The sequence below is a fragment of the Anopheles moucheti genome, chromosome 2 (assembly GCF_943734755.1).
Source record: "Anopheles moucheti chromosome 2, idAnoMoucSN_F20_07, whole genome shotgun sequence".
Lineage (NCBI taxonomy): Eukaryota > Metazoa > Arthropoda > Insecta > Diptera > Culicidae > Anopheles > Anopheles moucheti.
This window is the reverse complement of record NC_069140.1, coordinates 69,186,448-69,202,493: the sequence shown is the minus strand read 5'-3', so window position 1 is coordinate 69,202,493 and position 16,046 is coordinate 69,186,448. Positions and strand designations below refer to the sequence as shown.

Genomic DNA, 16,046 nt, shown 5'->3' with positions numbered 1-16,046 from the left:
TCCGTATACGCGCGATGGAGGGCGTGGATCGCGTACCGTGATTTTGCGTGTGTATCACGTGTGTGTTCGATTTTTTTTATCTCGCGTCGCATGTAGGCCAGAACGAGAGATCCGAATAAAAAATGGATGGGAGGAGTCCAATTGCTGGTTGGGTTTCTTGATCGTGAAACCTCCATTGGCACTGCAGTTGCTTCGTTTAACTCAATCTTTATTTCTACTTTTCCACTATGCTGTCTTTTCCTTCATGGTCGAACTGATCATTCCTTCCTACATGACTCCTCGGGTAATGCCTTCGACTGCCGTATCATACAGATGAGCACTTAAATTGTTCATGCGGCATTACGTAAACTTAAATTATTCTTTTTGCCCGGACCTGACCGTTTACCTGCATCCATCCTTAAAAGTTTTAGTGATGCCTTAGCTCCCATTTTGTGCAATTTTTTTGTCTTTCTTTACGTTACGTTCGTCCTCATTTCCCTGTCTGTTACTCAAAAAATTAGAATTTTCTGGGGTAGGCAGATCCGTTGTTGTCTGGATGAGCTCCTTCTTGAACAACCACTGTTGTTGAACAACACCGTGTTAAAGTGGGATACATTCTGATCGACTCCTTCACTTCCTACACCGGCGTCCCTCAAGGTAATGCACTTAAAACCTTGTTATTTATACTATTTGTCAATGATGTTGATTCTGTGCTTCTTTCTCACGCATTACTTCGCTATGCGGACAATATTAAAATTTTCCTTCTTGTCAAATCTCATCACGACTGCATCTGCATCCAAAACCTTCTGCATATCTTTTCTAAGATATTCCCTTTCGTAGATCGATCGACCTCTGCTGGATCGATTTTTCGTTGATCCGGGAAACTTGCGTAAAGGACCTGGGTGTTCTTCTGGATTCGAGACTTTCATTCGTCAATCAAATTGACGATGTGGTCTCGAGAGTCAGCAGAATCTTCGGTTTGATGACCACATTAGTGTGGGAAATGATCCAACCTGGCTTGAATATATTGTCACTAATGTCAAATGTCAGAATTGTTGGAATGAGTGCGATGTATATAAGAACGAACGCGAAGCGAATAAAACTCTCTTTCTCCTTGTATTTTAAAGAGACGAAAGAATCCCTCAGAGATCAAAGTCTCTATAAGCCATATAACAACAACATTTCTCCTTGTATCCTGAATCCCGTCAACACGTGTCTTTCTTTGCTAACAATTAGATCTGCAGAATGATCGCTAAGCGTCGAAAAATAAATTTGATCTAATCGATGCTTAATATGTAATCATTAAAAAAAAAACATTGCAATTAAATGGTTTGATGAAAGGAAACGTTATTTTGTTTGTGTGGCACGAAATCCAAAAATTGAAAAAATGGATGCGCCAAACGGACACCCAACCCGCGTGAAAGGATGATGACCGCCAACATCATCTCCATATCAGGGAGCTCCTGGAAGCTCCAAAACTAGGCATGGGCTCAAATAAGCTCAATCATAAGCAAGTATTCTGAAGATTGTAGCAACAAATGGAAGAATTTGCTAAACACTTACCGTCGGACACAAATATCCTCTTCTATCCCACTCACAGCATGCACCAACAACTGTAAACGTCGTGTGGTGATTCTAACCAACACGAAAAAATTTACGAAGTTTAACTATCAATTTGAGACAAAAACTCTTTTCGAAGAAAAGTCCAAATCTTATCTGTTTGCGGTAGAGTTAAGAACTTGAAGGTCATTCTTTCGCATTACTTGTCCGGAGTTTTAAAAACCTTCAAATGTCGTCTGAAATTATGAATCTAATGCCAGTAAAGAAAGAATACGGCAGATAGATTACAGGGCTCCGCTCGGTGCATATCTCGGGGACTACCCGTACGTGCGAAACAGGAAATAAAATTTATAGGCACAATAAAATAAAATATTACTCCTTGTATCCTTTCGCCACCACATCTTTTATTATTCTTTGTGTTGTCCTTTTATAAATGAATATTTTTGTGCCATTTTCAAGCCGTTGAAAAAACAGTCCCCTTGCCGGGTAGCATCAAAGCCGCAAAGAGGAGGCAGACTAGACAGGGTGGTCTGTATCTATTTGTTGTCTGTTTTGTTTTGTTAATACCTCCACCGGGAAGCAATAGGACAATCAAGGAAACACAGCACAATAAACAAAACAATAAAACCAAACCCAAGAAGTCAAGCTGAAGAAACACCGACACGGACGATCCAGAGCAATTGTATATATTTTAATTATATTATCGTTCAGGTGCCGGGGATATGCTTCGCCTACCAGCACATGGCAAATTAGCATGACTCGATTGCACCGCGTCCATAGCAGAGCTTAAGTAGCAATACTACATAGTTTACCCTTTCCGCTCGGCTATCCCATCTGCTTATAAAACACGTCAAGCATTCCGCACACTGTCCTTTGCTGAGTCAAATTCACGCGTACCGGAAATTTATCAAGTTTACAACTAGTAGGAAGCCCCATATTCAGCGGCGGATCAAACGGTAGGCGGTCGCCTAGGGCCTCGCCGTGTCGGGGGCCCCAAAAAATTTGTGTAGTAGTAACTTTCCACTTTGCACTTTGCACTATGCAAAATTTGCCTCTTCCTTTCGAAGAAACTTGGTGAGCGAGAGTGTAAATTGTTCAGTTTTTCATCGGAAAATGTGTGCCACTTATTTTTGACGAAATTGTTGTTCAGACTATTAATACGGTTAGATTAGTGTTTTAAGATGTAGAGAAAGACAATTTATTATAGGACTTGTAAATTCAGTTCACCAAGAAAGAAAATCTACAGCATTTCGGATGAGGAACGATGTAACAAAAGAATAAAAATCACTGTAAAGTTTAGCATTACACTATTAACAAAACAATGGCTCATAAAGTATGAAAAGAAGCTAAAAGAAGAGAAAACAACTTGCAATATAAATATAAAAAAGGTTACTTTAAGGTTAGGTTACCACGGAATTTAAAATTTAAAACAGAATGTAAAGAAATTACCATTAAAATTGAAATTTATGTAAAAAACCAGGTAAGATAATTTGTTATAACTTTATTAAAGCCTTAGCTGTCTTCGCTTGACTTGCATAATTGCCAAACATTTTCAGTAAAAAATTAGCTATGCATCATAGGTATAGTACAGTGAAGATATATGTTCTCGTTGAAACAGATGTGATTTAAAACACACTTTTATTAATTTCAACTATTCGACAACTTCAATACTAATTCACCTTCTCTTAAGAAAATGAAAACATATTACTAAAGGGTGCACTCCAACTCATTATTGCATCATTTAATTGTTGACGAGTGCAAAGCGATGACATAATGGCAACATGTGTCACCGTACCCTTTTTAATTGTCACGAGGTTCACGTTAATTTCCACTACGAAATTATGCACTATCCGAGAAATTATCTTTCCCCTCCACATTTACTACTGCTGAAACTGCTGGCAACTAAATGTGCCGAATCTAAAGACGTGTTTGTTTAACTGTAGCTATAAACTGTAGCACAAACGCTTCTTAAAAATGGAAACATGCAGAAAAATAACTATTATATTATTTAATAAAAAAAACCTTCATGCAGTACTTTGTTTTTAGTATCTTTAATTTCATCTTTTATTAATACATTCCAGATTTACTTGATTGGTGCAACAAAGTACATGTGTGATATTTGCCATTTCACTAATTCGATGTAAAATATTATTTTTTTTATCCGAGAATACGCGAATTTCTATGTTTAGTTCCAAAGGTACGATACAAGATAACGAAATATGTATATAAAGAAATAAGATAAAGAAATAGGTGTATAAGAACGGCTGCGATTAGCCGGGCATGTTGGAGAAATATCCAACAAACCGAACAGTATCGCCATCTGACGGCATCGAGGCTTCAAAACGAAACACTAACTGTTGTGGTGTGATTTACTTTTTGCTGCCCTTTCCAGTAGGTTTGCTTTCCTTCGCTGCACCTCCACCTACTCCGGGAGCTTTGGATTTGACATCTTTCCGTTGGTGAAGCGTTGGTTTCTGCTTGTGATCACCTTGTGCAGGATCATCCGTACGGAAGCCGACCGTTTTTTTCGTCGAAACGGGTACATTGTCGTTGTTGTTTTTGCAAATCTGTGCCGCCCTGACACGATCTTTGCCATCAGCAGTCGGCTGGTTGGTAGCGGGTTTGGGACCGTGGGATGGACGACCGGTACGCCACGGATGACGGGTAACAGGTCTGGCCGCACTGACACGATCTTTGCCATCAGCAGTCGGCTGGTTGGTAGATTCGTTGTTGTCATTTCCCAGCATAACGCAGGCGGGTTTGGGACCGTGGGATGGACGACCAGTACGCCACGGACGACGGGTAACAGGTCTGGCCTTTGTGGCCGTCGTTGGAGCGGTTGCAGATATAATCTGTCGAGGAACACAGCTGAAAGAGCTGAAAGAGCTGGACGATTTGGACTCATCCTTCAGGCTCATTTGGTATGCGCAATCGATACAACGAATTTGGCAAATGTGGCACAATCGACACGATTGGGAACAAGCTTCCATTGTGTCCAAACCGTAGAAAGATGGCGTTTTTCCTTTGGGTGCCGGCCCCAATTCGGACGGGTCGTTGCAGCAGGTTGGCAGAATAGATTTTGCCAAAGGTTCCTCCTTTTGGGTTTTGTTGCCACACTTTGAACAGCAGCACTCGATTGACAGCCACTTCAAACAGGCCTGGCAACGTTCACAACATTTGAAATATTGCAAACAGCGATTTTCTGCAATTTGGTGCACTGGTCGTGTTTGGCTGGATCGCAAACCAGCAGCTGATTTACAAGTTTCTCCGGTAACGGTCATGTTGTCGTTTATGCGATAAATAATGTCGGAAGTAGTCCTGGAATCTGCAATCGCAACATCATGCACGACTTGCGGCATCATCGTAATCGTTCCTACCACTTCGTTGTCGGCGTCGTGTACGAAAAGTTTAACTTGCACCGGTGAACCATCTCCGGCAGCGCAATCGAGATTCTTCGTTAAATACGCTTCCTTTATATGAAGCACCCCCTGGAACACGAATCCACTAGCGGGAATCCGTGGAATGCGTAGAGGCACTTCGATGAACTGCATCATGTAAGCTGTGTATAGTTGAACGTATGGTTGCTTTGATGGTAATGTTCTGAATGATTATATTTCAATGTTGCTAAAGGTTTATATTAGACGTATGGTTGCTTCGATTGTAAACTTCTGACAGTAGTTACAGTAGTCCTTTGTAGAACTGTCAAATAGTGCAGGATTTGCTTTCCTAACAAGTTTCAGTCGTCGTAAACAAATTCCTTCACGCTTCTTTGCAGCCAATCAACGAAATGAAAAAGACGTCAATCTGTTGTGGACACTGCTCGGGTCACTATATCGGACGGTGGAAGGTTACGATATCGATGCGGTGCTAAACTTCGAGAAGGATGATATTCCTCTGAAGGTAATACAGAAGCTTGAGGAGCGTGTCTTTACCAACGAAAACTTTGATCCGGAGAAGGTGAAGGCGGCGTCGACGGCTGCGGAAGGATTGTGCAAATGGGTCATTGCGATTGCAAAGTACGATAAGGTAGCAAAGGAGATAGCACCCAAGAAAGCAGCACTAGCCGAAGCTCAAGCGAGTTATAATGTAGGTTCTTGAGTTCTTTTTCCGGTTATCTCACTACACCACATTAGCATCCATTAACAAACTATTGTGTATTATTTCTCCTAGTCCGCTATGACGATACTGAATGCAAAGCTGGAACAGCTACGTATCGTCGAGGAAAATCTTGCGGATCTCCAACGTAAGCTGGACGAACAGATTGCTCAACATGCAAAGCTGCAAGCAAATGTAGAGCTGTGTATGAAGAAGCTGGAACGCGCTACGGAGATCATTACCGGTCTGGGTGGTGAGAAGGATCGCTGGCAGACGGCGGCAGAAACGCTGGCACTAATCTACGACACGCTCACCGGTGACGTGTTGATTGCATCTGGTATCGTTGCGTACTTGGGACCCTTCACGATGCAGTTCCGGGCACAGCAGATCGAACAGTGGATCGAACGGTGTACGGATCGTGGAACCATCTGTTCCCAGGACTTCCAGCTCGTGAACGTACTGGGAAACCCGGTCGATATTCGGGCGAGGAACATCTTCGGTTTGACAAGTGATGCATTTTCAGTGGAGAGTGCTATCATCTTTCAGTAAGAACTGACCAGGGGCTTTGGGAATATTTAGAGAATAGCGATCGTGTTTTTGTATCGATGCGATGGTAAGACTCGAGATGTGAAGTGTAATGTGTGCTCTTTTTCCTCTTTTTAGCAATGCTCGACGCTGGCCTCTGATGATCGATCCCCAAGGGCAGGCTAACACATGGGTACGCAATATGGAGAAGGCGAACCGTATTTGTATAATACGTCTCTCACACCCTGACTATACACGCGTACTGGAGAACGCCATACAGTTTGGTCTACCAGTGCTACTGGAGAATGTCGGTGAAGAGATCGAACCAATGCTGGAACCGATTCAGTTGAAACAAATCTTCCGACAGGGGGGAACAATGTGTATCAAGCTGAGTGACTCAATCATAGAGTACAATGATTCGTTTAAATTTTACATCACAACAAAACTCCGTAGTCCCCATTACTTGCCGGAAATAGCGGTGAAGGTGACGCTACTCAACTTCATGATCACCCAGACTGGACTGCAGGATCAGCTGCTTTCGATAACAGTGGCGCGCGAACGGCCCGAACTCGAGACAGAAAAGAACGCATTGATCGTGCAAGGGGTGGAGAACAAGCGGCAGCTGCAGGAGATCGAAGACAAGATCCTGCAGGTCCTCTCGTCCGAGGGTAACATTCTCGAGGATGAAACAGCTGTATCGGTCCTAAGCTCGTCGAAAACGCTGGCCAACGAGATCAACGAGAAGCAAATCGTTGCCGAGGGGACCGAACGTCAGATCGATGCGGCCCGTCTGCAGTACACGCCGATAGCGGCCCACTCGACGGTGCTGTTCTTCACGATTGCCGACTTGGCCTGCATCGATCCGATGTATCAGTACAGCCTGAACTGGTTCGTAAACCTCTTTACCGCGACTATCGACAATACCGAGAAGGTGGATGAGGTACCAGCCCGCTTGGAGGATCTTAGGACCTACTTTACGTACAGCCTTTACGAGAATATCTGCCGCAGCCTGTTTGAAAAGGACAAGATACTGTTCTCGCTATTGCTGGCTACGAATCTGCAGCAGGATGCCGGCCAGGTCGGGTCGCCCGAGCTGATGTTTTTGCTTACCGGAGGTGTTGGATTGGACAATCTTGATCCCTACCCGCCAGCCGTTTGGCTACCGGACAAAAATTGGGATGAGATCTGTCGTTTGAAGATTTCGCCCCGTTGAAGGAACATGTGGTTCAGAACTGGAAGCGGTACTTTGACGACGATACACCACATGAGGCATCCATTCCGGAGCCGTGGAATTCCACGGTGATAGCGTTCCAGAAGCTGCTGGTACTTCGATGTTTCCGGGCGGATAAGTTGGTTCCCACGATCGAGTTATATGTGGCAGGTAGGTGAACAGTTACCCTATAGGATATCGGAGATTTGATTATTGTAGACTGACTGTTCCAATCAATCAAGCAATCAATTCCAGAAACAATGGAACCGAAATACGTGGAACCTCCGGCCTTCAATTTGGCTGCATCGTACGACGAATCGAACTGTTGTGTGCCATTGATCTTCGTGCTAACACCGGGTACCGATCCGATGGCCACGCTGATAAAATTTGCTGACGCCCAGGGTCTGGGGGCAAATCGGCTCTTCTCACTATCGCTCGGACAGGGTCAGGGACCTATCGCAACCAAAATGATCGACGAAGGTACCAAGTTCGGCAATTGGGTTCTGCTGCAAAACTGTCACCTCGCCCAGAGCTGGATGCCGACGCTAGAGAAGATCTGCGAAAGCTTCCAACCGGACACAACGCATCCCGACTTTCGGCTCTGGCTAACCTCCTATCCGACGGAACACTTCCCGGTGGTGGTACTACAAAATGGAATCAAGATTACCAACGAACCACCGAAAGGTCTACGCATGAACGTGTCGCGCTCGTTCATGAGCGATCCAATATCCAACGTCGAATGGTTCGAGGCGTGCAAACAATCGGCCAACTTCAAAAAGCTCCTGTTCAGTCTGTGCTTCTTCCACGGTGTCGTGCAGGAGCGGCGCCAGTTTGGTCCGATCGGTTGGAACATACCGTACGAGTTTAACGAGACCGATCTGAGCATCAGCTTGACGCAGTTGCGAATGTTTTTGGACGAGTATGAAGAAGTACCGTATGTGGCACTACGCTACCTAACCGGAGAGTGTAACTACAGTGGCCGTGTAACGGATGATTGGGATCGTCGGTGTTTGAATACGCTTCTAGCAAAGTTCTACACGGCGCAGGTGCTGGAGAACGAGAGAACGGACACTTTGTTGGCCAATACGCTCAAGACACAGGTATGTCGGTTGTTAGGTGTAGTACATCTGTAGTCAGTAACGCCATTTTCTTATCGGATTCAAACTGAAGGATCGTACCGTAAGTATGCCAGGTATTCTTCTGGTTAATTCCCACAGTACCTCACTGATTAGTAAATATAGGTGAAATACATTTAAACTGCCTTGACTGTCACACACTGGAACTTTAAAACAATTTACTTTTCAATGTTAAGTAACTTTATTATCTGAATTTAATGCTACATTCCCAAAATACCCACCATTAGCATTTGCTGCAAATGAAGATAATGTAAAATTAGGTTAAATTGCCAAACCTGGTTCAAAAAATTTTAAACAAAAATTGATTATGTTTCATTCTACTAATTGGCTAAATTTCCATTGGATTTCCACATTCAATTGACAATGGTAGATTCTTGAGGATTTAAAGGTTTGTAAAAAATTGGAAACTGTTTGATTTTGTTTTTAAGTTTCATTAAATTACTGTAACCAATTCTTGATTTTCTAAAACATTAACGTAACGTAAGTAGTCTACTAATTGAGTATGTTATTCTCGCACAGAACACATCAACCGGTGTGTTCAGGGAAACTCCTGCCGAGCTTGTGATTAGCGTATCGTCAAACATTTTGAAGCTTCTTCCGCCAGAGTTTGATCGGGACGCCGCACTGGAGAAGTATCCGACCGACTATCATCAGGTAACTCGTCAGTTCTCGCACTGAGATTTCTCTCGATTACAGGAATGTTATATACACGATACTCCCTTATCTTCTGCAGAGCATGAATACGGTACTGGTGCAGGAGATGGTACCGTTTAACAATCTACTCATCTGCATCCGGGGTAGACTCCAGACGGCTCGCAAAGCCATGCAGGGTCTTGTCGCCATGTCACCAATCGTGGAAGAGGTGGTCAGCGCGATACTGGTCGTCAAGATCCCATCCGTCTGGGCGAAGCGTTCCTACTCGAGCCTGAAAACGCTCGGCTCGTACATTGCGGACTTTATCGCGCGGTTAGAATTCCTGCAAAAATGGTACGACGAAGGCCCGCCAGCAACATTCTGGGTGTCGGTCTTTTTCTTCACCCAGGCATTTTTGACCGGCGCACAGCAAAACTTTGCCCGCAAGTACGTCATACCGATCGATCTGCTAGTGTTCGATAATGGGGTAGGGAAAAGGGCAGGATGGGATCTGCAGGAGTCTATACCACGCGTCCTGTTTGATACCGTGCCATACGTGAGTACTGCTTAAGATGGTAAGGTTTTCCTGTCGCTAAATTCATATTTGCTCTTTTAGATTCTGCTGAAACCGATGAAAAAAGACGATTTTGTTCCGCGGCACACGTACCGCTGTCCGGTATACAAGACGGCCGAACGGCGCGGTACGCTTTCCACGACGGGCCACAGTACTAACTTTGTCATAGCGTTGTTGCTAAATTGTGATCCCAATGTGAAACCGGACCATTGGGTTTTGCGTGGTGCGGCTATGCTTTGTCAGCTTAGTCACTAACCGGTTTCAACGCACAGCACGGAGGAAGAAGCATGAAGTATAAAATAGGCTCCTAATGCTTTTTTGCCCCTTTCTGCGATCAATGACGTAGGGGATTTTCGTTTAATGAGGGTTTTTCAGAATTACAAGTCATTTTACAAGCAAATTAAGACATGATACGAAAATAGCACGATATACATATTTAACAAAAGCAACTTTTTTACGTCTAATATATACAAAATAATTCAATTTTTACAAATATTTCATGGATATCTTTTTAAAAATGTTTTGAGTTGCAAAACATAATATAAGCTACACGTGTACTGCTACCGTTCCGTCGACTCAACAATAATAAAGCACCAGGCACCGACTGATAAAAAGGTTGAGGTTGCAGCACTAGAAAACAAAATTCATCGCATTTTAACTAGGTCGTTACGCCAGGAATAGTAGTTGGAAATTTTCACACAGGGAAATCAACCACCACCACCGAATCAACCACCGAAACGGGAAATCAACCACTGATCAGATGCTCTCACTATGCGGCAGATCTTGGAGAAGATGACGGAACAGCAACTCTATTCTTTCCATCTCTTCAATGACTTCAAGGCCGCATACGATAGCATAGCCTTGATAGTCAGGTTAGCCAGATAACGGTTACGACGCAATGAACTCTGTTAGAATCCCGGACAAACTAGCCATACTAGTACGAATGATAATGACCAAAGTCGACCAAATTTCGGGGACCATCTTCTATAAGTCAAAGTGATAGACTCTCGTGACAGCTAGAATTTACGTTAATTATCTTCCCAAACGTTGGAGGACTCAATCCCCTCCTTTTCTGCGCTGCGTCACCATCTACATGGGGTTGTCAGGATCATCAAGTGGCTTCGGATCATACCCCATTGCAAGAGCAAGGTAAATTGATTTGAGTCAAAGACCTATTAAAGTGAGTACAGCGGCGGATCAAACGGTAGGCGGTCGCCTAGGGCCTCGCCGTGTCGGGGGCCCCAAAAAATTTGTGTAGTAGTAACTTTCCACTTTGCACTTTGCACTATGCAAAATTTGCCTCTTCCTTTCGAAGAAACTTGGTGAGCGAGAGTGTAAATTGTTCAGTTTTTCATCGGAAAATGTTTGCCACTTATTTTTGACGAAATTGTTGTTCAGACTATTAATACGGTTAGATTAGTGTTTTAAGATGTAGAGAAAGACAATTTATTATAGGACTTGTAAATTCAGTTCACCAAGAAAGAAAATCTACAGCATTTCGGATGAGGAACGATGTAACAAAAGAATAAAAATCAACTGTAAAGTTTAGCATTACACAATTAACAAAACAATGGCTCATAAAGTATGAAAAGAAGCTAAAAGAAGAGAAAACAACTTGCAATATAAATATAAATATAAAAAAGGTTACTTTAAGGTTAGGTTACCACGGAATTTAAAACGAAATTTAACAAACAGAATGTAAAGAAATTACCATTAAAATTGAAATTTATGTAAAAAAACAGGTAAGATAATTTGTTATAACTTTATTAAAGCCTTAGCTGTCTTCGCTTGACTTGCATAATTGCCAAACATTTTCAGTAAAAAATTAGCTATGCATCATAGGTATAGTACAGTGAAGATATATGTTCTCGTTGAAACAGATGTGATTTAAAACACACTTTTATTAATTTCAACTATTCGACAACTTCAATACTAATTCACCTTCTCTTAAGAAAATGAAAACATATTACTAAAGGGTGCACTCCAACTCATTATTGCATCATTTAATTGTTGACGAGTGCAAAGCGATGACATAATGGCAACATGTGTCACCGTACCCTTTTTAATTGTCACGAGGTTCACGTTAATTTCCACTACGAAATTATGCACTATCCGAGAAATTATCTTTCCCCTCCACATTTACTACTGCTGAAACTGCTGGCAACTAAATGTGCCGAATCTAAAGCCGTGTTTGTTTAACTGTAGCTGTAAACTGTAGCACAAACGCTTCTTAAAAATGGAAACATGCAGAAAAATAACTATTACATTATTTAATAAAAAAAACCTTCATGCAGTACTTTGTTTTTAGTATCTTTAATTTCATCTTTTATTAATACATTCCAGATTTACTTGATTGGTGCAACAAAGTACATGTGTGATATTTGCCATTTCACTAATTCGATATAAAATATTATTTTTTTTATCCGAGAATACGCGAATTTCTATTTTTAGTTCCAAAGGTACGATACAAGATAACGAAATATGTATATAAAGAAATAAGATAAAGAAATAGGTGTATAAGAACGGCTGCGATTAGCCGGACATGTTGGAGAAATATCCAACAAACCGAACAGTATCGCCATCTGACGGCATCGAGGCTTCAAAACGAAACACTAACTGTTGTGGTGTGATTTACTTTTTGCTGCCCTTTCCAGTAGGTTTGCTTTCCTTCGCTGCACCTCCACCTACTCCGGGAGCTTTGGATTTGACATCTTTCCGTTGGTGAAGCGTTGGTTTCTGCTTGTGATCACCTTGTGCAGGATCATCCGTACGGAAGCCGACCGTTTTTTTCGTCGAAACGGGTACATTGTCGTTGTTGTTTTTGCGAATCTGTGCCGCCCTGACACGATCTTTGCCATCAGCAGTCGGCTGGTTGGTAGCGGGTTTGGGACCGTGGGATGGACGACCGGTACGCCACGGACGACGGGTAACAGGTCTGGCCGCACTGACACGATCTTTGCCATCAGCAGTCGGCTGGTTGGTAGATTCGTTGTTGTCATTTCCCAGCATAACGCAGGCGGGTTTGGGACCGTGGGATGGACGACCTGTACGCCACGGACGACGGGTAACAGGTCTGGCCGCACTGACACGATCTTTGCCATCAGCAGTCGGCTGGTTGGTAGATTCGTTGTTGTCATTTCCCAGCATAACGTAGGCGGGTTTGGGACCGTGGGATGGACGACCAGTACGCCACGGACGACGGGTAACAGGTCTGGCCTTTGTGGCCGTCGTTGGAGCGGTTGCAGATATAATCTGTCGAGGAACACAGCTGAAAGAGCTGAAAGAGCTGGACGATTTGGACTCATCCTTCAGGCTCATTTGGTATGCGCAATCGATACAACGAATTTGGCAAATGTGGCACAATCGACACGATTGGGAACAAGCTTCCATTGTGTCCAAACCGTAGAAAGATGGCGTTTTTCCTTTGGGTGCCGGCCCCAATTCGGACGGGTCGTTGCAACAGGTTGGCAGAATAGATTTTGCCAAAGGTTCCTCCTTTTGGGTTTTGTTGCCACACTTTGAACAGCAGCACTCGATTGACAGCCACTTCAAACAGGCCTGGCAACGTTCACAACATTTGAAATATTGCAAACAGCGATTTTCTGCAATTTGGTGCACTGGTCGTGTTTGGCTGGATCGCAAACCAGCAGCTGATTTACAAGTTTCTCCGGTAACGGTCATGTTGTCGTTTATGCGATAAATAATGTCGGAAGTAGTCCTGGAATCTGCAATCGCAACATCATGCACGACTTGCGGCATCATCGTAATCGTTCCTACCACTTCGTTGTCGGCGTCGTGTACGAAAAGTTTAACTTGCACCGGTGAACCATCTCCGGCAGCGCAATCGAGATTCTTCGTTAAATACGCTTCCTTTATATGAAGCACCCCCTGGAACACGAATCCACTAGCGGGAATCCGTGGAATGCGTAGAAGCACTTCGATGAACTCCATCATGTAAGCTGTGTATAGTTGAACGTATGGTTGCTTTGATGGTAATGTTCTGAATGATTATATTTCAATGTTGCTAAAGGTTTATATTAGACGTATGGTTGCTTCGATTGTAAACTTCTGACAGTAGTTACAGTAGTCCTTTGTAGAACTGTCAAATAGTGCAGGATTTGCTTTCCTAACAAGTTTCAGTCGTCGTAAACAAATTCCTTCACGCTTCTTTGCAGCCAATCAACGAAATGAAAAAGACGTCAATCTGTTGTGGACACTGCTCGGGTCACTATATCGGACGGTGGAAGGTTACGATATCGATGCGGTGCTAAACTTCGAGAAGGATGATATTCCTCTGAAGGTAATACAGAAGCTTGAGGAGCGTGTCTTTACCAACGAAAACTTTGATCCGGAGAAGGTGAACACATCAACCGGTGTGTTCAGGGAAACTCCTGCCGAGCTTGTGATTAGCGTATCGTCAAACATTTTGAAGCTTCTTCCGCCAGAGTTTGATCGGGACGCCGCACTGGAGAAGTATCCGACCGACTATCATCAGGTAACTCGTCAGTTCTCGCACTGAGATTTCTCTCGATTACAGGAATGTTATATACACGATACTCCCTTATCTTCTGCAGAGCATGAATACGGTACTGGTGCAGGAGATGGTACCGTTTAACAATCTACTCATCTGCATCCGGGGTAGACTCCAGACGGCTCGCAAAGCCATGCAGGGTCTTGTCGCCATGTCACCAATCGTGGAAGAGGTGGTCAGCGCGATACTGGTCGTCAAGATCCCATCCGTCTGGGCGAAGCGTTCCTACTCGAGCCTGAAAACGCTCGGCTCGTACATTGCGGACTTTATCGCGCGGTTAGAATTCCTGCAAAAATGGTACGACGAAGGCCCGCCAGCAACATTCTGGGTGTCGGTCTTTTTCTTCACCCAGGCATTTTTGACCGGCGCACAGCAAAACTTTGCCCGCAAGTACGTCATACCGATCGATCTGCTAGTGTTCGATAATGGGGTAGGGAAAAGGGCAGGATGGGATCTGCAGGAGTCTATACCACGCGTCCTGTTTGATACCGTGCCATACGTGAGTACTGCTTAAGATGGTAAGGTTTTCCTGTCGCTAAATTCATATTTGCTCTTTTAGATTCTGCTGAAACCGATGAAAAAAGACGATTTTGTTCCGCGGCACACGTACGCGGCGTCCGGTATACAAGACGGCCGAACGGCGCGGTACGCTTTCCACGACGGGCCACAGTACTAACTTTGTCATAGCGTTGTTGCTAAATTGTGATCCCAATGTGAAACCGGACCATTGGGTTTTGCGTGGTGCGGCTATGCTTTGTCAGCTTAGTCACTAACCGGTTTCAACGCACAGCACGGAGGAAGAAGCATGAAGTATAAAATAGGCTCCTAATGCTTTTTTGCCCCTTTCTGCGATCAATGACGTAGGGGATTTTCGTTTAATGAGGGTTTTTCAGAATTACAAGTCATTTTACAAGCAAATTAAGACATGATACGAAAATAGCACGATATACATATTTAACAAAAGCAACTTTTTTACGTCTAATATATACAAAATAATTCAATTTTTACAAATATTTCATGGATATCTTTTTAAAAATGTTTTGAGTTGCAAAACATAATATAAGCTACACGTGTACTGCTACCGTTCCGTCGACTCAACAATAATAAAGCACCAGGCACCGACTGATAAAAAGGTTGAGGTTGCAGCACTAGAAAACAAAATTCATCGCATTTTAACTAGGTCGTTACGCCAGGAATAGTAGTTGGAAATTTTCACACAGGGAAATCAACCACCACCACCGAATCAACCACCGAAACGGGAAATCAACCACTGATCAGATGCTCTCACTATGCGGCAGATCTTGGAGAAGATGACGGAACAGCAACTCTATTCTTTCCATCTCTTCAATGACTTCAAGGCCGCATACGATAGCATAGCCTTGATAGTCAGGTTAGCCAGATAACGGTTACGACGCAATGAACTCTGTTAGAATCCCGGACAAACTAGCCATACTAGTACGAATGATAATGACCAAAGTCGCTAATGACCAAAGTCGACCAAATTTCGGGGACCATCTTCTATAAGTCAAAGTGATAGACTCTCGTGACAGCTAGAATTTACGTTTAGTTATCTTCCCAAACGTTGGAGGACTCAATCCCCTTGTTGCGTCACGCAACAGGCTCTTTTCGGATTCTTTGGTAAAGTTCTACTTCCACACACACGTTGATTTAACACGTTGTATTTCCACGAGTTAAAAAATTCACATGTGTTATACCTTGCGAAAAAGAGGCCCTAATGCGCGCTGACACGTGCTTATATCTACGGTCGTCAACCCAGCCTCTCCGGTCATCGCTCCAACGATC

The 16,046-nt window shown here is 43.5% G+C and overlaps 1 protein-coding gene and 1 pseudogene across 1 annotated transcript; both read left to right on the top strand.

Annotated features, from left to right (window-relative positions):
- The first annotated feature begins 5,619 nt into the window (after positions 1-5,619).
- On the top strand, positions 5,620-10,211 carry LOC128297095 (dynein axonemal heavy chain 7-like; annotated as a pseudogene).
- Positions 10,212-10,483: 272 nt separating this feature from the next.
- LOC128298616 (dynein axonemal heavy chain 12-like) lies at positions 10,484-14,919 on the top strand. The gene is made up of 5 exons (XM_053034387.1): positions 10,484-10,584; positions 12,164-12,171; positions 13,888-14,207; positions 14,287-14,742; positions 14,803-14,919. The coding sequence occupies exons 1-5, from the start codon at positions 10,484-10,486 to the stop codon at positions 14,917-14,919; spliced, it is 1,002 nt and encodes a 333-aa protein (XP_052890347.1).
- Positions 14,920-16,046: the final 1,127 nt, after the last annotated feature.

Excerpts from the sequence above, each read along its gene's own strand:
- LOC128298616 (XM_053034387.1), top strand. The coding sequence starts at position 10,484 with ATGCGGCAGATCTTGGAGAAGATGACGGAACAGCAACTCTATTCTTTC. Across the intron at positions 14,208-14,286 it reads ATCCGACCGACTATCATCAG|AGCATGAATACGGTACTGGT; the intron begins GTAACTCGTCAG and ends TATCTTCTGCAG. Across the intron at positions 14,743-14,802 it reads TGTTTGATACCGTGCCATAC|ATTCTGCTGAAACCGATGAA; the intron begins GTGAGTACTGCT and ends TTGCTCTTTTAG.